This window comes from Solanum pennellii, chromosome 1, assembly GCF_001406875.1.
Source record: "Solanum pennellii chromosome 1, SPENNV200".
In the NCBI taxonomy this organism is placed as follows: Eukaryota; Viridiplantae; Streptophyta; class Magnoliopsida; order Solanales; family Solanaceae; genus Solanum; species Solanum pennellii.
In genome coordinates this window covers 98,713,734-98,729,904 of record NC_028637.1, presented here as the reverse complement: position 1 = coordinate 98,729,904, position 16,171 = coordinate 98,713,734, and the positions used below count along the sequence as shown (strand labels likewise).

The 16,171-nt window shown below is 35.5% G+C and overlaps 1 protein-coding gene across 2 annotated transcripts; it reads left to right on the top strand.

The window, feature by feature from the left end:
* The first annotated feature begins 333 nt into the window (after positions 1-333).
* On the top strand, positions 334-15,888 carry LOC107008417 (multisubstrate pseudouridine synthase 7). Of its 2 annotated transcripts, none has more exons than XM_027916864.1 (21): positions 334-556; positions 1,674-1,752; positions 1,838-2,035; positions 2,130-2,344; positions 4,215-4,287; positions 4,547-4,615; positions 6,125-6,204; positions 6,293-6,355; positions 6,526-6,613; positions 7,569-7,671; positions 7,839-7,942; positions 8,345-8,418; positions 9,824-9,888; positions 10,006-10,178; positions 11,368-11,435; positions 11,675-11,735; positions 12,624-12,661; positions 13,743-13,811; positions 14,450-14,786; positions 15,082-15,192; positions 15,481-15,888. In XM_027916864.1, the coding sequence occupies exons 1-20, from the start codon at positions 351-353 to the stop codon at positions 15,109-15,111; spliced, it is 2,193 nt and encodes a 730-aa protein (XP_027772665.1). In that variant the 5' UTR covers positions 334-350; the 3' UTR covers positions 15,112-15,192; positions 15,481-15,888. The 2 variants fall into 2 exon arrangements, with proteins under 2 accessions (XP_027772665.1, XP_015062934.1); XM_015207448.2 differs by having other exon boundaries at positions 351-556; positions 4,547-4,603.
* Positions 15,889-16,171: the final 283 nt, after the last annotated feature.

Here is a 16,171-nt window from a genome sequence, read left to right as displayed (position 1 = left end):
AGATGTCAACGATTTATACAAATGAGAGGCTGACAACAATTCATACAAATAATCTGCCAGCGAAGTTATATAAATTTGAAGAGGAGCAAGCAAATTATACAATTTGATGCTCTGCTATGGAGCGCAATTATACAAACTATAATTATAATATACAAATTTGAATTTTATATTTAGTATTTGTAAAAGTTAAACCGTTTCATGCCGATATAATTTGTACTCTCTATTTCATTTTATTTGTTCCATATTTATTTAACGGTCTAATTAACCGTTTTATACTTGTATAATTTATACACACTATATATATAAAATAAGTTATTGAGTTTTTTGTGTGTACTTAGGTTTCTCTACTAATGTTAAAAACCCTTTGTTCAAAACTCAGGCGTCATCATCTGCTACTAAGAAAAACCCTTTTGCCTAACATTCTTAAACCCTACTACTACAGATTTCTTGAAAACACCCTTTTGCCTGATACTATGAAAACTATGGATGAATCTGATGTGGGTATCTCTTGCTACATTTCCAACCTCCGTGGCTTTCGTGGCATCCTCAAGCAAAGGTCTTTCTTTTTTTTTTTCTGCGACAGTTTCTTGGTTATGTATTTGCAGGTGAAATTGATTATACAGTAAAGATAAGTTGGAAACCTATTTTATCCCAATTCTTGATATTCTTGAAGAGTTGGGAGACCTATTTTATCCCAATTCTTGAAGAGGAAAGATAAGTTGGGANTCTGCGACAGTTTCTTGGTTATGTATTTGCAGGTGAAATTGATTATACAGTAAAGATAAGTTGGAAACCTATTTTATCCCAATTCTTCATATTCTTGAAGAGTTGGGAGACCTATTTTATCCCAATTCTTGAAGAGGAAAGATAAGTTGGGAAGTATTCCAATTATCCCAATTCTTGATTACAGAATGTGTTCTTTCTTTGTATCCCAATTCTTGATTACATAATGTGTTCTTTCTAATTCTTGATTGCCCAATTCGTTGATTAAATTGATGGAAATCACCTAGAGATGTGGTTTTATATCACTTGGGAATGCCTAAATAATGAATATGTATTTGCATTGGGATGTGTTGTCAAATGGGGTGTATCATTAGTTGGAATTGGTAAATAGAGTAATACACATGTAAAGGGAATTCTTTGAAGAGGGAAGATAAGTTGGGAATTCTGTTCTTTCTCTGTTTATATTGGTCTTAGAGTAAAATGTTGGAGATCATTTAGAGATGTGGTTTATATTACTTGAGAATGCCTAGACCTGAAAGTTCATCTTTTGGGTAAAGAATTTAAGTTCATATTGATTTGTTATACCACCCATTGATGGAATTGCATTTTCTGTAACCCGAAAGTTTGAGTCCAGTGTTTTCTTGTCCTATTAAAGTGTGTGATCGATACATATACAAAGACAATTACCATCTAAACAAAATATTTTAGAAGTCATAAACTTGAGGTATTTTCAATGTTGAAATCTATATGCAGGTTCTTGATAATTCAAGCAACTTTTGTTTTGTGGTTTTGTTTATATATCCACAATGAGTGTGCTGTAATTAAAGGTACAAACAGTTTAATTTGAAATTGTTTGGGCATTCTTGAAAGCTGCAGCCAGGTTTGGGGAATTGTCTTGCTTATTTTAGGAAAATAGGTTCATCTTTGTGGTTGTTTTGTTTTGTTTCTAGGTACTCTGACTTCATTGTAAATGAAGTGGACTTAGATGAAAATGTTGTTCATTTGAATTCGTTGGAGGCTCCAAAGGAGGTGATAAGTTGACCGTAATTTCTTCTAAGTAACCTCTATGTTCATTTAAAATTGTTGTATGATATGCGCCAATCTCTCTCTCCAGTGTTCAGAGAACAAGGACGTGAATATATCTGACCAACTGAATAGAAGTTATGTGACTGAGATAGAATCTTTCAGATCTCTCGCTGGCAATTCTGATGCTGACAAGCTTAAAGCTTTTATTGATGAACTTAATTCTGGGGCCGATGTCAGTCATGAATCCATCGTCCTTTCACCAAGTTCAGATAAATCCCATCGGACTGTTAGTCCTTATCACGTGCTCGTTCGTTGTTTCTTTTGGTTTCATATGGTTCCATTTGGAAGTATCCTATATCTGATATGTTAATACTTTTCAGGAAATTCATAATTTTTTCAAGGAAAGATTAAAATTCCTTGTAACCGATACAATTGATGGAGTAGAGGACCAATCAAAGTGTGTTCGTGTGAGATTGAATAACGACAGGAATAATGGAAGGGGTAGATCCTCTAGGAAAAGGAAAGACCGGAATGATAAACGTTATGACAGTAGAGGTTCAGACAGTTGGCCAGGACATCTTGGCAAGTTCCTCAGGTAAACTCTAGTTGTTGCATTTGTATCTACTAATTAATTCAGATTTTTTTTGAGAAGGTACTTTATTCATTCAAATCTACAGCTTTGATGCATCTTTAGCTTATTGTGTTCTGTGTGGATTTTTGCATCACATACAAAGATAGGTTTTCTAGTTATCAAGGAAAGATTAATGGTCTCTATTTTCTTCATTCAAGAATTCCATACTGCACATTTGTTGGACTACTGAGTATGTTCTGAAGGTATAGTCTTATAAATTAACTACATAGAGAAGTCAAATAATCTGGAAAAGAAGAATTCCTTAGTAATACATTTTGGAGTAGTCAAACTATTTTTGAGTGATACTTCAAACAACTCTCCAAGAGGGTGTCAAAGAAGCATGTACAAAGTGGTTCTCAAGCAAAATCCAATTATTCATGTAAGATTATAACATCAATCTTGTAAGCATATCAACAGATCCAGTCAATTTTGATTCCTCCAGTTGCTAATAACTTTTATAAATTAGTAATCTCTCTTCCTTTTGCTAAATGCTAGCACACTGAGTGCTACAACAAGAAGCTCCTTTATTAGTAAAGGTTGGCCACCCTCTCTACTCCTATATCTTTTACCCATTCATTTTAATTGATACGACAAAGTAAAGATCATTATCCATTCGTGGGGGTGTAAGACCATGAATCTCTTGTAAAATGACTCACCTCTTTCCCATCACCATTCTAAAACTAAGGCAAACATCTTTAGTGAGTGACTGCAATTGCTATATTCTAGAACAATCTCCTATTTCATGGAACTGCTATAGTCTAGAACAATCTCCTATTTTCATAGAACTGCTATAGTGAATGTCTTCTTTTAATACTATATGCAGTGTACGGTCACCTCTATGGAACAATCTCCTATTTCATATGTTTCAACTTCCAAGTAATGATTAGTTACTAAGAGTTTGAATGATCATTCTTCTGATATTTAAAGTTGTAGAATGTGATGTTGGTGAAGAATGTGAAGTCAAGGAATGTATTGCTTGCTTGTTTATCACATGTTGAGAGTTGAATGGCGTTTACAAGTAATCAAGAAAATTGATTCCCTCTCCTGATTACACAATTATAGGGATTTAAAACTTTTTCCGTATTTACGAAGAATGATATTAGAGCAGGATCTATATCTATTCTTGATTCACTCAATATTGGAATTGGGCCCACCTATTATGTTACCCATGTGCTAGATGTTCGATCCGGAGTGTGCAGGGAGATGTTTGAGTGACCCACATTGGTTGAGCAAATGAACTGTCATTTTCTTGAAGTGTCTTAGGTAATCCTCACCATGAGCTAGCTTTTGGGTTTGCGTCAAGCCCACAAATCATTTTCTTAACAATGACGATTGGTTGCAATCCAAGCAGGCTGGATTATCATCCAATTTATTAAGAGGAGTATGTCTTTGGAAGGTTGTCTCCACTCTAGCAACAAGCTTGAGTTCTGAATTTCTCTTTCTTTTGGTTTTCCTATTTATCCATTCTGCGGGCAAGAGAAGTATACATATTCGTTGGAATGAAGACAAATATGATTCAGTGAAACAGGACAACATTAATTCCTTACTCTTTTTGTGCTTTAAATGTTATGTAGTATGTAGTAAGTTCTGATTTCCTTACTTAGACCATACTATAAAAATCTTTAACATCTATGAACTGAACTTCTCTTTATATTACTCATTAAATTTAATGTTCTGATTGCTATATAAAAGAAAATCTTAATAATCTTTTTTGATAAATTTCTTATAATTTTCACTATCCTTCATGGTTTCAGAAAGCATGGCGTTGTTTAACATCATATTGCTCTTGAATAGTATCTGAAAGGGTGTTGTTGCTGCAAAATCTAAATCTCAGGTTTCATCTTTTCAAGGAGAATAAGGATACACAGGAAGCTTTAAACGTTATAGCAAAGATGCTTGGCGTTCAGGTTGGTGACATGCAATTTCCTAGATTGAACTTACTTCGTTCAGTTTCAAAACCAGTATTCTCTTGCATACGTTTTCTAGCTTTTCTAATGGATACCTGAGTTTAAAACAAGAAATATAAGGAAGCACTTCATCCAGTGTTTGTATTGCTGTCAGATGTGTGTTGCGACTTACAAGTACTAGTTATGCATTATCGACAGTTTGATATATAAAAGTTGTAAGACAATATGTATATGATTGATTTTATGGTTGATCTGGCAGGTTAGGTCCTTTGGATTTGCTGGTACTAAAGATAAGCGTGCTGTTTCAACTCAGAGGGTGTGCTTTCTGGTCATCTTTTTCTTTCTTCGCTATTTACTTGCATCTTTGTTTAGGAGTAAAAATTAATAGGTTTGTCATCTGGTCAACTTTTTGATGTCATGTGTTTCTCTTTAATACTTGAACTGAGTGTCTTTCGGCAACAACCTCTCTATCTTCTCAAGGCAGGGGCAAGGATGCGTACCCACCACCCTCCCCAGACCCCACTTGTGGGATTATATTAATTATATTGTTATTGTGCTANATACTTGAACTGAGTGTCTTTCGGCAACAACCTCTCTATCTTCTCAAGGCAGGGGCAAGGATTCGTACCCACCACCCTCCCCAGACCCCACTTGTGGGATTATATTAATTATATTGTTATTGTGCTATTCTTTAATAAACACAATTGCTAGCAACTTTGGAACTCCAACGCCATGTTGAGTGAATAAGACCTTTTTCTTGTTTGAGAAAAGGGAATGATGGGGGATCACAATTGCAAAAAATGAAGGAAATGATTTCTTTTGGTATGGTCATGTTTGAGCATGTTGGTTTGGGTTCTGTCTAAAGATGCTTTTCATCTTAAGCTTTATCATGCTTTTATGGTACTTTATTTAAAACTTTTGTCCAGTAAGTTGACACAGAATTTCTGAATTGTGCTTATGCTATTATTCTAGTGTTTTCATGATTTTTTTTGCATTCTAACTTCTCTTAAATCACAATACTGAAATTTGCTTATTAGTTAGTAGTAGTAGATGTAGGACTACCTCTTTTTTAAAAAATGTAGTTGTAGGACTAGTAGTATTATTGCTGATGATTTAATCAACCAGAGTGGAATAGTAGTTGGTTTCTGGTAAAAGTTTTGTTGATTTTCTGGTGTTGTATGGAGACTTGCTAACATTTAGCTTTCAAGGTAGCATTCCTTAAGATCTTCTCCTTTTTGTTTACTTTGTGCTGACCAATCTGCTCTTTGAAGGTCTATGGCCCGAAACTCTTTTTCGCATACCCCCACTGTCATTCGAGTTGTAAAAAGCTAGCAAAGCGAGGGTATAGCGCTTCTTAATTTTAAATTTGTCAAAAATTAAGCTTCACTTCAATGAAGTGCACTCTGTTTCGTGCTTCATGCTTAAAGCGAAGCAAACCCTTGTCACTTTTTTCTGCTTCGCAGTTCCAAAAACACTGCTATCACTTGACTGGACATACTTAAAATTCAACAACTTCTAAGCTGGTAACATTGATTAACCACTATAGTCATGATTTTCCAGGTTCTGCAATGATTTCTCAATTCGTCTGTCTGTCTTTAGGTTGATATCCATCCATTTTATGAACTGACAATTGCTACTTTTGCTAGTTTCACATCTGTTTTGACCAGAAAAAATGTTTCAAACCAGCTGTGGTGCCACAAATTGCTTGGTGTATCAGTTGTCCTTCATCTAGATACTCTATTTCACACAACAGCACCTTTTTTTCCTTTTCAATGTGCGTATACATATTTAGTGATATCTCTTTCTGTCACTAAGCTCTCACATTTTCACGATATAGGTAACCGTTTTCAAGCAACAAGCAAGTAAATTAGCAGCTCTCAACAAAAGATTGATTGGTATCAAAGTTGGTGACTTTTGGTGAGATCAACGCCTCTGTGTTCTTTGGTCTTATGACAATCTCTCTCTCTCTTTGATGTAAAATGTTTCTGACGTATTGATATTACAGCCATGTTAAAGAAGGGCTTCTGCTTGGGCAGCTTTATGGGAACCGATTTACTATAACACTCAGGTATAGTTATATTTGAATATTTCATTTGTCCATTCTTGTGAGGCTCCAGATGAGACATGAATGCTATTTTCTTCTCTTTGCTCATATTTCTTATTCTTTTGAAGTATGGCTGTAAAGTTTGCTGATTGTATGACCTGTTATATGATCGGCTGGAACTGAAATCCTTACAGGGGAGTGTCAGCAGAGTCTGAGGATATAATTAAAGCATCAGCAGTTGCCCTTGGAAAACATGGGTTTATAAACTATTTTGGCTTACAGGTACGTCGTAATATGCAGATCTTTTTATCTTGGTTTTGGTGGTTAAGTTAACTCTTCTTTAAATCCAGTCTAGGCCTTCCATTTGTTGTTCTTCGGAAGAGTCCTTTTTTTTTTTGAAAATGGTAACTTACTTCGGAAGAGTCTCTTAGTAGAAGAGCTTTTACAGAGGCTAACTTTGAAGATCCAGAGTCTATTTTGTGTCTTAGAATTATTGTGAAACTTAAGAGGGTTGGAACTCTTTTTTCTGTGCATTTTAATTACTTCTTGTGACTGTTCTAGAGTTAGGGTAGTGAATATATATAAAATTTTGTTACCTTCTCATTGAAACAAGAAGAGACTCCTGGAATGACCTCCGNTTTCTGTGCATTTTAATTACTTCTTGTGACTGTTCTAGAGAATATATATAAAATTTTGTTACCTTCTCATTGAAACAAGAAGAGACTCCTGGAATGACCTCCGACCTTATTTTACTTTAGGAGAAACTCGTTATGATCTTCCTTACTTTATTTTCCAATATCTTGTTCATATACACTTCTGGTTCCCTGATTGTTTAATTAATTCATAAGTATGTCAGTATGTGGGGTAAATGTGAGCTACAATTTTGAAATTACTGCTTGCTTGAGCTTATCTTTAGTCGTGCATTGCATGTCATCGTAATCACTAACAAGAAGCCCGTACTCAACAAAATCAAGGTAGATCAAGATTCACATTTAATAATATTTTCTGGTCATTGTTGGTTGGCTGCATGATATTCTTTAATTTTTTCTTGGCTCTTCATTTCTCTTCGGATTTTGACGAGGGATTTAGTGAAGTTCTTAATTGGAAATAAAATATGGAACTCCTTTATTGCTAAGCTTGAGTTTTTTTTTGGATTGGCAAGTGAAACTGTGAAAGTCACCAATCTGTCATGAATTTGATGGCCATGTTCATCTTGTTGTCTATGCAAATGATGCAGCGGTTTGGCAGCAGTTCTGTGCCAACACATCTAATTGGAGCTGCATTATTGCGTGGAGAATGGAAAGCTGCTGTCAGCTTGATTCTTGATCCAAGAGAAGGGGATATCCTTTGCTATTTCACTTTATCCATTATTTTGCTTTTTTTTTTTCCACTCTCTCTCAACTCTTAAACATGAAAGTCCTCTTCCCCAACATTTTTAATAAAAAATATTCTGTATTATGTGTGCCTGTAGGAAATAATTGTTCTCCTTAGCTTTAACCTTGAATACAGAAGAATGCCATCAGTACAGTAAGGGAGTATTACAAGGAAAGTGGTGACATTGATGGGACTCTAAGGCAGTTACCTCGTTATCTGGTTGCTGAAAAGGCAATTGTAAGTTCCAGTGTAACAACATTAAATTTATCCCACACTTGAGTCCTTTAGTTATTATCTGTAATTTCCAAAAAAAAAATAAAAAAAATTGAAGTCAGCCTCTATTATTACACCTATTTAAGTCTGACATCCCAAAAGTAAGCTAATGTTTTGCTCATGATCAGCGTCACCATTTAAAAACTTGCAATAATCCAAGTTTGGCTAAAATTTTTTAATTTATTTTTTGTTCTTTTTTTTGCTTTGTATTATTTGTGCTTTCCTTGGCTTCCCAAAGTAATTGAGTTTCTCTGGGATAGAGCAGGTCATATTTTTGTTCCAAATTTTTTATAATTAAGCAATATTTGTGATATGAGATTGTGTGTTTATATTCTTCAATTGACATTTCCTGTCAACATTATACAGTTGCAGTGCCTGAAAAGATCTCCTGGAAACTATCTACAAGCTCTGAAGGCCATACCCAGGACTCTCCGAATGATGTAAGTCTTCATAGTAGGATTCACTATTTTCTTGTACTTTACATATTTATCTGAAATTTAGTGATTGAAAGGTGAAAAAATAAAGTGCAAATACATGCAACTCATTCTTCCTAGTCATTTCTTTTGAGTCTTTGCGTTAAATCTATGTGAGATTTGCATTTTGATAATCCTTTTCCTGAGCTCTCTGATCAAGGTGCTTCAAAGACGTTGAATTATCAGCTCTGAAATAGTAGGGTCAGTGTGCCTGCTTCTCAGTTTTGTTGAACTACTGTTAATTTCAAGTCAAAGCTGCTAAAGCTGTTATTATTTCTACCCATACTAGGTATCCACTTGCTAGATGGGTGTCACCATAAGGCAACTTCAACTAGAAAAATATATTCCTCCCCAAGCTTTTGCACATCCCTCACACACCCCTCTGTCCAACAAGGAAAAAGAAAACGCATGAGCATGAAAAAGACGTGAATAGTCTAAGAGTCACATCCCAAACTACCCTCTAGACGTGATTGACACCCAAACACACACCACTGGTCAGGTGAACCCAATTACCAAATAACCTCTAATTAAATTAGGGTTGTTACACTAAGGCCCTTAGTTGTTTTTCTTGTGTTTCCATTTTTGAAATCTCTCTTTTTGCAACTTGGGAAAGTAAATCCTTGTGGAAAATTAGACGAAGATAATCACAACTTATGATCACCTTTTCCTCTTGCATCCTTTCCCTCGAACAAATTCAGTATGTATCCGGGCTTGTTTATCAGAGCCCTTGATTTGATAGATCCTTCTAGTTATACCCTCCACAAGGATGTGCCCGAAAGATATGCTTGACGAACATTTCAGGAAGAAACCCTTCTGAAATTACTTGTATGTAAATTCTTGAAAAATTTCTCTGTGCCCAACTTCTCTAGTGCTGTATGATCCCAAAATCCTTTACTTTTTCTGTTTATATATCAAACCTCTGACAGTATAGTTCAATGCATAACTCATTGGGTCTTAAGGTAAATACTGTGAAACCATTGGCTCAACTCTAAACGAGAACTGTGGAATTAAAGAAGGTGAAACATTCTAGTAATTGAAAAGCTATTCAGTTTCATAGAACTCTACANTATCAAACCTCTGACAGTATAGTTCAATGCATAACTCATTGGGTCTTAAGGTAAATACTGTGAAACCATTGGCTCAACTCTAAACGAGAACTCTGGAATTAAAGAAGGTGAAACATTCTAGTAATTGAAAAGCTATTCAGTTTCATAGAACTCTACAGCTTCTTACCTGCTTCCAAGAGTGTAAAGCCATAAACGTCAATTGATCATGAGATTTAAGGGCCTTAAAGCATTGGGAGTACAGAAAAGAGTCATGCATAACTTTTCAAGTTTGAGCTTTATAATAATACAGATCTTCTCCTTTTTAGGTATGTTCATAGCTATCAAAGTTATCTTTGGAACCATGCGGCAAGCATGAGAGTGCAAAAGCATGGTTTGCGTTATTCAACTTCTATTAACTATTTTTCCGTATATATGTTGATCAGAATGTACTCATGGGTGCTTCGGTTTGCCACCGATTCTCATACATTTTCATTGCCCCATATCATAGGGTTTGACCAAGTTGTGTTGGGAGATTTGGTGTATTCAAAAGAAGAGTATAAAGTGAAAGAATCTTTTGTTGCTGAATGTGAAGACGTGAATGACAATAATATGGATGATTATAGCAATCTGGATGAGATCTCAGAGACTGATCTTCCTGAAGAAAGAAATATACCAGTCAAGGTTGGTATCTGGATTATCCAAGTACAAGAGCTGTTCTAAATTTCTAAGTGAAGAGTTAATATGAAAATCTTTGCATGGAAGATGGGTTCATATGTATTCCCTCCACCTCTATGCAGAGTTCACATAGTTCACATTTCATATTCCAAGGACATAGTAACAAGAACCCCTAATTAGATTAAACAAAAGACCCTTTAGCTACCTAGCTCACTCTCTGGGTCTTTTGCTTGATAAAGCTCAAAACAATCCCAAATTTTGTACAATGTTCCTCCCTGATAGTATGTTTTATAGAATATGTCCAAATGAAATAATGAAAGGGATACATCCTAATCACTTTGATTTTTCATTTGATTGGTAAAGTTACCATTAGGGTTGAGAATTACAGGGTGCTCTAAAGCAGGTGGTATATCATATCATGAACTTACTTGCAAGGATGGTTAGTGGCTTACTGCATTTTGATTTTAAGCGGGCCAACTGCTAAATGCCTAAATGTTTATGCAGCAACTATGCCTCTGCCCCAAACAAGTAGGGGTAGGCTGTATGAATCCTCACTGACCATGTTTTGCCATTTAAACTCGTTTCAGGCCAACGTTTTACAAAATAAGAAGTATTAGAAGTTCTCTATATTTTGAGAGAAGTAATTGAGAACACGCTTAAACTTGGGGTGAATTATTACTTTCATCCCTGAACTATTCACGCCAAGTTCAGGGGTGTTTTCAATACTTCTCTCCTATATGTTCTACTTGCATGTTGCTACCTAAATCCCTATATAACTGAAAAAGAGGAGGATGCATATGCAACTTGGTGACCTGCATGACCACCATTTATCCAGTTGTATGGTGAACCTGATGGTGTTAGCTTGCTATATATTCTGCATGATTATCAATTATCTGTTACTTATTATATGGGGGGAGTAGTTCTTTTCTGTTGTTTAAAATTGTGTCTATATTAATTTAAATGTTAAAAAGTACACCTAGTGGCTTCACTCTCATGCCTAGTTCCTACTGAGGTTCCTAAGAGGTTAGGGAGAAGTTAAATTGTTTAAAAAAACTCTGCTCTTGTGGTGCCTTTCCTATAATGAGTTTCCTCGCATTGCCTGGTCTTGAGGCGTAGTTGTTTGATACCTTTGCTTTTTTCCTGTGAGCAGTTCTAATCTGTCTTATTAAGTCGAGCGATATTTTCTGTTTGACAGGTTATAAATGAAGAAGACCTTAAATCTGGTACATATACCATTGATGACGTACTTCTACCTTTGCCTGGGTAAGATAAGATATTATAGTGTTTACAATATTCTGAGTTTTTGTTTGCTCTTGTTTGTGAGACATATTATAATGGCAGGTCTAGAGTTATTTNTTTATAAATGAAGAAGACCTTAAATCTGGTACATATACCATTGATGACGTACTTCTACCTTTGCCTGGGTAAGATAAGATATTATAGTGTTTACAGTATTCTGAGTTTTTGTTTGCTCTTGTTTGTGAGACATATTATAATGGCAGGTCTAGAGTTATTTATCCATCAAATGACATTGGTGAAGTTTACCGTGACTTGGCACAAAAGGTATTTTTTCTTCATCTAAAGGCTGAGCTTGTTGATACATATATCCGATTATACTTTGCCAATCACTACTTTTTCTTTTTATGTGATTTGGCGGTACATTATTGAAAGAGAAATCAGTGAGGGATGGGAGGTGTTTGTTCCATAATGAAGAAAGAAACTACATGGTATTTGAAACTAGATGGTTTGGCAGTACCATGCCATGCTAGTGCTGAGGAGGAATAGACCTGTAGCTATGAACAAGGACTTGGACTCCTATTTAACAGGCTCTTGTTTCTTTAACATCCTTTTTCCTTTTTTCTGTTGATTGTTCCTCTCTAGCTGAACATCAATCTGCCTTTTAGATTGTCGGAGAAATTGCTGCCAAGTTGGACAACCTTTTCCTTTTAATCTCTTTCCCTGAGTGAAATGAGTTATCCGCAACTCTTTATTTATAGTTTCTGAATAGCACCTTTTCATTTTAATCTCTTTCCCTGAGTGAAATTAGTTATCTGCAACTCTTTATTTATAGTTTCTGAACAACATCTCAAGCGCTTTAACCAAAAAAGCATGCAAATGCGAACAGAATTGGGATCACTGTCTCGTTTGGTTTTCGGTATACCTAAAGTGACAATCATAACTTCATATTAGGATTATTAACATTCTGCCACGATGATAACTAATCATATTCTAATTCATATAATGATGTTTTGCAATTCAAGATGTGCATTTAGCTTCTTGTTTAATTTTGAAGTACATTAGGAAGTAGAACAGTTTAAGAAAATTTGCATGTGAAGTTATCACTAACCTTTGTCCAGTCCACTTGTGATGACTGTCGTTGCTGTTCTTAAATTTATTCGTGTCTACTCTCTTTATTTTGTTCCGTTCTAACGCACTACCATTACTGGTCAGGATGGTATCAGCTTGACAGAGACTGCACATAAGATCAAGTGAGTAAAACATTTTTCTCTAATTTTGTATAATTCATCCACTTTTTTCATTAGTTGCTTGATGTTTTTCTTTGTAAGTAAATTCTTTTTAGAATGCAAGTCACCTCAGCATTATATGGTACAAGAAATCACAAATTATTATTTAGCTTGGTAACTAGCTACACAAAGCATACACTATGTATAGAAGACATATAGTATCAAAAACAGTCATCTCTTCTGTTGCTTTCCCTAATATCACACTGCATATGTTATTTTTTCTTTTTAATTCCATTGCTCTATTGCTTGCTGTCCTTCCTCAATTTCAAACCTGTTATTTTCTGACATAATTTTCGATGATTGGGATCATCTTAGTCTGGGAAATTCAGACTAAAGAATATTACATCTTTAATAACCAGCGAGCTCGGTATTTCCCTGAATCTGTAACTAATAATTTGACCCTTGACATGTCTGTCAGCGACAAATCAACTTTGTATCATTCTCTGTGGCCTTCTCTAATCTACCAGAAGCAATTCATGTTCCATGAATGAAAAGGAACCACTAAAGTAATGACTAGAATACCTGTTGTTTAGATCATTACACGATGTGCTATAGCGGTCCATCGATCAAGAAACAGGTAAAGAGCCCTTCATTGATCAAGTTCCTTGTCCCCACCATGATTTGCTTCTTGAAATCTAAGCAACATCACATCTTTGCCTGGAAATCGTCAATTCGGTTGCGACACCAATCCGAACTGTCTAATCAGCGATTCCATCTACCTAGAACGTCTGACGATCAAATCATTGCTAGGCATCTTTAAGGAAATTCATTCTTCTGTCTACTCACTCGCGTGATACCGAGAATACACGTTTCTTGCACAAAAAAGAAAAAGTAAAAAGGAGATCATATGTGGAAAAGGAGCATCCCATAAATATCTATGGATGCTTTCATTATCATTAACCCTAGAATGGACTGACGTCTGAAGTTATGGATGGGAACAGAATTATCCTTTATTCTACAGTCTTTAATATTGCTGCTATATATGATTTGATGTTCCTAAATCTAAACCTTCCCTTCTCGGGGCTTGTCCTCCTCTTTGTTGCAGAGAATTCTCCATAACCAATATGACCGGAGCTTACAGACGCGTGTTTCAAAAGCCGAAGGATTTTGAATGGTAGGTTCAGAAATAGTTGCACATATCTAGTTTCAGTTCTTCTCCGCTGTCAGGTTGTTCCACCCTTCCCAGGTTTGCTGAATTCTATTCAGAAGCCCAAGGACTTGTCATTTATCTTGTGTGATTTTCTGGCTGTACAAGTGTTAGGGCTTGTTTCGACCTGGATCTGAAAAGACTTGTCAAGATGCCTTTTTCTCCAAACTTTAATTTTCAATTCATTCATGTGTGGATCCTCGAAGATAACCTTTTTCCACCACTAGATTTAAATTTTTTTCTTTTTGTCAACTGCTCTTATTATTATTAAATTAAATATTTTTATTTCATTTTAATCATCAATATGAATGTAGTTAAACATTATAAGTACTTTTGCTACTTCTGTCATAATGAATGCACGTCACTTTATAAAATTAATATAGATCTCTGTAAACGGCAACTCTGTATCTTAATTGTGATTTGGTGACTGATCTGAGTAATATATGCCAGTTCGAAAAAATGTTTCTTTTGAATACACTCTTTAGAATTGTGATTTTCGCCCCACCCTTGATACGCAAACCATCTACGTGGGATTGTAACTTATTGTTGTATTGGACAAGAAGCTTCCATTTTCGCCTTTTTGAATGCATTTATTCTTTTTGTAGGGAATTGCTTAGTTACACTGATGGAACTATACCTCTGGCTGAGACAGATTTTGATGTCATTGCCAAGTCAGTAAAAAGAAAGGTCATAGAGGAGGACCCGGCCAATGGAAGCAAAGAGCTTCCTGCTGACTCTTCAGCTATCTCTGTAGGCGGTGACATGCTTTCTGGAAAAGTGTGCGAGGAAAAGATCAACAATGAAGCAGGGATGCAATCAGAGAAATCTCAGAGTGGTGGTAATGCTGAGGAGAGCCAGATGGCTCTCAAGCTGAGCTTTACACTACCAGCTTCTTGCTATGCAACTATGGCTGTGAGGGAGCTGCTGAAAACATCCACTTCTGTATGTTAATTGACATTACTTTTACCATTTATCTTGTGACGAAATCAGTAACATAAGCATATATTTCTCCAAAAAGTTATCTTGATAAACCTGACATAGGAAGTGTTAAACTTACCCAAGGGGGAAGAGAATAACTACAAAAGAAATATGTGACAGTCAGCGAGTTTAACAACTGCTGCTCACTTTGTCCGTCTTCACTGACCTAGCGTGAAATGTGTTATTTCTTCATATTGCACATATTGATAGGTTGGTGCAGTGCATGGATGAATGCTAATATTTTGTACTCGCTATGCAGGTTGCATTTCACAAGTCACTGAATGATTAAGCAAACGCTCGTCTACAAAGAACATTTTGGCTTTTGAAGTGGTTACCTACTTACCTTTGCTAAGTACCATTGCGTTAGATAGTAAGGATTTCTTTTCCTCTTAGCTTTTGCTTTTGAATTGCAGATTGCTCAAGTGTAATATGTTATAATAGGCGGTACCTTTTTGAGAAAAGATTCACCAAACAAAATGGTACCCACCAGCAGCGGCTGGCCTACTCCTTCTCTGATTGCTTGCCCATTATGAGGGAAACAGAAACCTTGCGAATTGAAATTACTAGGATCAAATTGACTGAGAAATTTGCTTGAGGCTGTTTTCTCGATTTTCTAATTTTGTGGTTTAACTTTTAAAAATTAAATGTACATCTGCAGGTTTCGGGGAACATTGTTTTCCAGTGATCAAAGTGACGTTGCAAAGGAAATCAGCCATGAGTTTCAGTCTCCGCCCTCGGTTATACTGCTAATTCACCTTTCGATAAGCTCTACTGATGATATAGGATTAGCAAATGTGTAGTAGAATGTGAAGAGCCAATTGAATCGGATATACGGACCACTATTTGGAAGAGATAATACTTTTGATGTAAACAGTGTTTGTGATATACCCTTATGTTAGATGGTATACTGAAGGAGGTGGGATTTTTGTTGAGGGGTTCGAAACACGAAAAATTTGCAAGAGTGAGATGGGAGGAAAATATTAATTTTAATGCGCTAAATTTAACTTATATTGTCATGTTGTGTTCTATTACATTTCCAGAAAAGACCTTCATTTGTTGTGTTTTCTTTACTCATCGCAATTATAATAATTTTTAGTTAAAAAGGGAAATCAGCTTTTCATTTATATTTTATGAATCTGTTTTGATGAAATTTTGTACTGGAGAAAAAAAAAGCATGCTAATAAATAATGTTCTCTCCGTTTCAAAAAGAATTACTCTATTTCATTTTTAGTCTTTTTCAAAAAGAATGAATCTTTTTCTTTTTTGACAATTTTCTTTTCACGTGATATACTCCTCAACTTTGCCATTAAGAGCTGATATACCCCTCGTTATAAAAGTGACTCATATAT

Excerpts from the sequence above, each read along its gene's own strand:
- LOC107008417 (XM_027916864.1), top strand. The coding sequence starts at position 351 with ATGTTAAAAACCCTTTGTTCAAAACTCAGGCGTCATCATCTGCTACTA. Across the intron at positions 2,036-2,129 it reads CAGATAAATCCCATCGGACT|GAAATTCATAATTTTTTCAA; the intron begins GTTAGTCCTTAT and ends AATACTTTTCAG. Across the intron at positions 10,179-11,367 it reads AAAGAAATATACCAGTCAAG|GTTATAAATGAAGAAGACCT; the intron begins GTTGGTATCTGG and ends TCTGTTTGACAG.